The 6,159-nt window shown below is 44.4% G+C and overlaps 1 protein-coding gene across 1 annotated transcript; it reads left to right on the forward strand.

Moving 5' to 3' along the window:
* Positions 1–1,042: 1,042 nt before the first annotated feature.
* On the forward strand, positions 1,043–2,858 carry LOC128458108 (ice-structuring protein A-like). Its single transcript, XM_053442763.1, has 2 exons — positions 1,043–1,758; positions 2,544–2,858. Exons 1-2 carry the CDS (start codon positions 1,703–1,705, stop codon positions 2,761–2,763), a joined length of 276 nt encoding a protein of 91 aa, XP_053298738.1. The 5' UTR covers positions 1,043–1,702; the 3' UTR covers positions 2,764–2,858.
* Positions 2,859–6,159: the final 3,301 nt, after the last annotated feature.

A 6,159-nucleotide genomic window follows, 5' to 3' on the forward strand; every position in this document is an offset into this window, starting at 1 on the left:
CTGATTATTCGAGAAAAATAACGCTCTCACTAGCTTTATGAGTATTCCTCCTTCAAGTAAACATTCAGGGGAAGTCCACCATTTTCGATTCAGGATGTGCCGCCACAGATGTGGCGGCCCGCTCCACGGCGACGAGCTCCCGGGAGGGACCGGCCAGCACCGCGAGAGGGTCGACCGGCTCCCTGAGGGGGCTCGTCGCTCTGGTACCGGAGGTATAAGATAGAGAGACAGACTTGATCAGTAGATGGCGCTGTTGGGACAGTGTCTTTATGAAACCAAAGGCCTTCTCTTCAGCCTATATGTGAAGTCAAAAGCCTGAAACCACATGTTCCATTGTTCTGGAAAAAGCCAGATCACAGGGAACTCAGTCTCCCAGGATTCCTCAACTTCACACAGAGGTGTGAAAAGCCACAAGGGTCACTCCTATTGGTCACTCTGTACCCCATGACCTGTGAGGTCCCGGGCAATATAAGCCCGCTTCTCCCCCTCCTCGATCTCTTTCTTCAATCCGTCTGAGGGCGGAAGGATGTCCAGCCTCTCTTGCTGCATCGCAGACAGGAGAAGCCTGATTTCTCCAGCTCGTATCATCTCTACGCGTCCAACTCTACGAGAGGAGCGCAAAGGTTCAGCTTCCAGCTCATCTCACCAAGGAAACCTCCTCGCAACTCAAGCTCTACCAAACTCCTAGTAGCAACTCAATGTCCTGCAGGGGAACTTCAACCAGCAACTGAGTTCCACAGCTCAACAGAACCACGAAGGTAGAAATCAAAGGACCAGCCAGAAGACTTCACAGAATTGCGAACTGAACTGCAACTTCCTTTTTCCCTTTTCCTCGGACGAGTAACACAACTGGGCTTAACAATTATACTAGGCTAAGCAAAACTGTTTATTCGATTTTTTGTGGTGTTTATAAGTTTGATTTGTGTTGTGATACTTTGGTTATAAGTTATTCGAAAGTAATTTTAATTTGCTAGGCTCCTCCTCCCCAGTCTTTCTTTGCATTTCATTCTACACCCTTTGTCTGACTTAGCACCAACACAGACACACGCATATCTCTTCACATAGTTATCTCCTCCCACGCTACCTGTCGTAAAACCACTTCAAAAGAAGGGGGGCTGTTTCTTTAGGTTGACCAGCGACCATCTTAGAAGCACAGAGGAAGATGCTAACCTTTTGGACAGCCGCCATTTTGGGAGAACTCCGATTTACATAGACACACACACTCACATACACAACTTTGTTTAGTTAGCAAGTTGTTAGCAATTTGTGTTTTTATACTATATTATATTCATAATAAATGTTCATTCATTAATGTTGCAGCAGAGAATTAGCGCAGAAACAAAGAGAGCCACGTTTGAGTTTAACTTCCTGACGCAACGTGTTCATGACCTCGTTTCAGAAGCAGTTTGTTGATTTGACTGAACCATCGCTGGCATCATCGTTTCCCACAGGCTGGAAAACTGTGTGAGTTCATTAAACTGGGAAAAACAAAGTGAACTGGGTCACATTTAAACTATTGATTTAGTTCATGAGATGTTTGAACTTAAACAAAACTGGGGGAGTGTTGTGCCAATCTGCTCAGATTGGTTGACAGTCAAGCGATGACTCAGGCTCCATTTACTACAAAACAGACTCACATTCGCCTGTATCTTTACCACATCTTCATTTTGTAGTGAAGCAGTGCTCCCTAAAAACTATCAAAATGGCTCTCTCACTCTTCACCGTCGGACAATTAATTTTCTTATTTTGGACAATAAGGTACGTGAACACTCACTTTGTTTCTTCTATAAATCTGGTTTTACTGTAAATATCTTGGGAAGGAAGGAATGATATCTGCATTATCCCAGAGGGGCAGGCACGTGCACAGACATTTTGGGGGGCAAGTGCTAAAACCCCCAAAAAAGGGCACCCATCGCCAAAATTATTTATAAAATTGAAAATAATAATAATGAATAAATAGAAAACACAGTGGGATATTTTCAATTCATACTACTGTCTATTATGAACCATAATTTGTTTTACTAGTTGATGGCCTGATCCAAGATAAAAGAGAGCTGCTACCCTGAGCTGCTTGCTGCAGTTCCGTCCTTCTGCTTTTGGAGTCTCTCTTTTCTGGGCATTATGCTGCAAATTTTGTAAATGAGATAAATCAATGTTGTACATAATTATCAAGAGTGACTTACATATTCTCTATAAAGCTGACAACACAGTACACACAATTTTTTTTTTTACTGTTTTCTGACAGAGTTGAAGTATTAGCAGCATTACACTAATAATATACCACAATATACCTCACCAGACTGGCATATAGCTCAACTTAAGACCTACCTTTCATTTCAATAATTACTTGATTATTATGATTTTAAATGAAACAAAACTAGAGAACTTGTCTAATTTGTAGAACAGTAAAACTGCCTTTAATTTCTATCACACACAGATATTGAACACTGTCATCACTGGGTTCGGTGAAAGTGACGGACCAGTAAATGTTGTGATATATAATATTATCATAATAATTTTAATAATACCATTAATCTCTGCAGAATCAATGAAGCCAACCCCGACCCCGCAGCCAAAGCTGCCGCAGTCGCCGACCCTGCCGCAGCCGCTGTAGCCCCCGCCGCTGACGCCTTCTCAGCAGCCGCCGACACTGCCTCTGACGCCGCCGCCGCCGCAGCCGCCACCGCCGCTGCCGCCAAAGCCGCCGCCGAAAAAACCGCCCGAGACGCCGCTGCAGCAGCCGCAGCCACCGCCAGAGGTTAAGGATCGTGGTCGTCTTGATGTGGGATCATGTGAACATCTGACCAGCGAGATGTTACCAATCTGCTGAATAAACCTGAGAAGCTGTTTGTTGAAAACCAAGTGTCCTGTTCATTTCATCTCTGAAACTCCTTCACAGTTTCTGTAGATCGTGTTTTTAACACATAAACCTCCAGAAATCATGATGCGTCACGTTTGGACTTTGGGTTAGAATAAATACATAAGATATGATATGTTAGTGATCTTAAAGAGGTTCTTGTTTCCATTATGCTAAGCTAACAGATAACGGACTGCAGCTTCATATTTACACGTAGACTCCAGGAAGTGATGCCATTGTGCTGCCTGAAACCTGCAGGTCTACAAGGTTTCATAACTGATTTAGATTTTAAAATACTGACTTATTATTCACATTTTCGTTCTCACCAGCTCTATGAGTATTTCTCCTTCAAGTACAGATGTGGACAGTGTTGGTGGAATCCTGAAGTTTAGTACTTAAGTAAAAGTACAAGTACCCAGGAAAATATATACTTAAGTAAAAGTAAAAGTACTACATCAACAATCCTACTTAATTAAAAGTAAAAAGTACTTACTTTTAAATTTACTATAAGTATTAAAAGTAAAAGTATTGACGCAATGGGTTGCCTCTCAATGTCTAGGCTGTGCCATTTTGATAAAGAATGCAGATATAGCTACTGGTAATACTCATGCCTCTACAGATGTCACTACTAGTAATAATTATAAGCAACAACATTTGTTTATTGGAAAGGTTGGTGTACTTATTGTGCTTACCCTCTGTAATACTGTTCACACTCTATCTTACAATTCTGCGGATGACAAGTTATCTACCAGGGATTATCTGCAAAGTTAAAACCTTTAAGACAAACCAATAAAGACAACATGTTTTATCTTTAAATCTTATATTTAATTGTAAGTGTGTAAAAAATGGAAACATGGAACATGAAAAACAACTAAAACTGGTCAGAACAAGGCAGATCTTAGAATGAGAAAATTTAAATGAAGGACCTTGAAATGAAAATTTGACCATTGGTCAGGCATTCAAAATATTCATCTTCTGAATATTTTGAAATGGTTTAGACGGAAGGAGAAATGTTATACTTTTATTTTGAAAAGGTAGTTCCTGAAAAACGAAAAAGATCGCTAAATGGCAGGTGTTCCTCGTTGTTGCATGAAAAAGCATTACGCTTAGTTGTTTAGCACCTGGCTGATAAAGGCACAAGCATTGTGGTTACTTCGTTACTTGTTTTCATTATTATAAACATAATTCTAAACGTCTTTTTGCGGTGTAAGGACACGTGTGTGTGTGTGTCCGTGTTTAAACTTCCAAAACAGCAACGTAATCCATATTTCCCGAAGCTGTGTTCATAAAATGTAACGAGTAACAACACATATTGTAGAAATGTAGTGGAGTAAAAGTATAGATAATAGCTGCAAAATGTAACGGAGTAAAAGTTTTAACTTAAGTCAAGTACAGATACGTAAACATTTTCTTAAGTACAGTAATGAAGTAAAAATACTTCGTAACATTCCACCTCTGGATGTGGATTATTAATAAATGAAAGTTCAGGATCGGATCTGGACAGAGGATAAACTTCACACACACTAGACGTGATTCACGCTGAGCGAGGAGGGAGATAAAGGTTGAAGGACGAAGATCCAGAACCAAGACTTCAGAATAAAAATAACTGAAGCAACGAAAAAAAGAGATAAATAAAGAAAGAAAGAAAGAAAGAAAGAAAGAAAGAAAGGGCAGACAAGGGAAGAAGTCGTCTCTATTTCTAGACGTTTGCACAATTAGATCAGTGGCATTTCTCTGCAATGTGCATGAAATCAGACTAATCTGCTGGAAAGTGTGTTAGAGGAGGAGCCGTGACGGAGAGGAGGAGGAGCAGTGACGGAGAGGAGGAGGAGCAGTGACGGAGCGGAGATGAGGAGGAGGAGCAGTGACGGAGAGGAGGAGCAGACGGAGAGGAGGAGAAACACTGCTGGAGACGAGGAGGAGCAGTGATGGAGCGGAGACGAGGAGGAGGAGCAGTGACGGAGAGAAGGAGGAGGAGCAGACGGAGCGGAGAAGGAGCACTGACGGAGAGGAGAGCTGGAGGAGCACTGACGGAGAGGAGAGGAGGAGGAGGAGCAGTAACGGAGAGGAGGAGGAGCAGTGACGGAGAGGAGGAGGAGGAGCAGACGGAGTGGGGGAGGAGAGCTGGAGGAGCACTGACGTAGAGGAGGAGAAGGAGCAGTAACGGAGAGGAGGAGAAGCAGTGACGAAGTGATCATCTCCTCAGGTCATAAACACATAATGTGAAAGTTCTGCTGCTTCAGTTTAATTCATCTTTGAACTTTTTACTGTTGTGTTGAGATATTTTGCACGATAACAACTTTCATTTTTTATTCCTGTTTCTTCCAGACTTTCTTCATGTGGATTGAATTGTAGCTGTGCTGAATAAATCTCTTTTCACTGTCGCTCTGATCAGAGAACCGACTTCTTCTTTTGTGAAAAGACAAACTCCAGAACATTTGTGTCCAGAGTTCAATCTGAGAACAAACTCACACTGAAAGTTTAGATTCAGTTTAAAGCTGAACTCATTTAGTCTCTTCTCCATAAACCAGTAACAATGATGTAATACTTCACTGGGTTTACTGGAGCTCAGCAGAATGACCAGGGACTGAAGCTCTGCTGTGGACAGATGTGGTTTCAGGTTAAACTCTGTCGTCCGGGGCCGTGGAGGCGCTGGCTCCGGCCCTGCCCCTCCCTTTGTAAACCGTTTACTCTCTGATGGCCACATGGGGGCGTCCTCCTCCTCTGTGCTGCTGCAGACTCTCTCCTCATTTGCAGCCTTTGCCAGCTCCCTCCTCCCCCTCCTCCTCCTCCTCCTCCTCCCCCCTCCTCCCCCTCTCCTCCTCCTGGACCCCTCTCCTCGCTGCTCCTCAGATGGTCCGGAGGGAGGAGAGAGATGAACCTGTGCTCCCGCAGGCCGGCCCGGCTCCGCTCCGGGCTCCTGCTGGCGGCGGTGGCCGCGCTGCTGCTGCAGACCCTGGTCGTGTGGAACTTCGGCAGCCTGGACGGAGGCGCCAGGAGCCGGGAGAGGAGAGAGGAGCGAGCCGGCGGGGAGCAGCCGCGCTGGAAGAGGGGCGACCCGCCGCCGCTACTCGGGAAGGCGGCCGCTCGACACCAGCTGCAGGCGGTAGGTTCGAATCCCGAGGGTTGTGTGGTGGACACGTGAAGATGCTGCAGCTGCTTCACGAGCCTCGTTGTGAAGTGTGTAGATTTAACGCTTCTCCCGCGGATCAGCTGAGGAAACAACGACTCGTGTGTGAAGCAGCTCGACTGAACACATTCATCATTTAACCCAGAAGCGAATCAGACCTGGACACAACTTC

Source organism: Pleuronectes platessa, chromosome 16, assembly GCF_947347685.1.
Source record: "Pleuronectes platessa chromosome 16, fPlePla1.1, whole genome shotgun sequence".
NCBI lineage: Eukaryota > Metazoa > Chordata > Actinopteri > Pleuronectiformes > Pleuronectidae > Pleuronectes > Pleuronectes platessa.

Bases quoted from the DNA above. Each gene is read 5' to 3' on its own strand.
- LOC128458108 (XM_053442763.1), top strand. From the start codon at position 1,703: ATGGCTCTCTCACTCTTCACCGTCGGACAATTAATTTTCTTATTTTGG. The intron at 1,759-2,543 runs GTACGTGAACAC...TAATCTCTGCAG, and splicing joins TTCTTATTTTGGACAATAAG to AATCAATGAAGCCAACCCCG.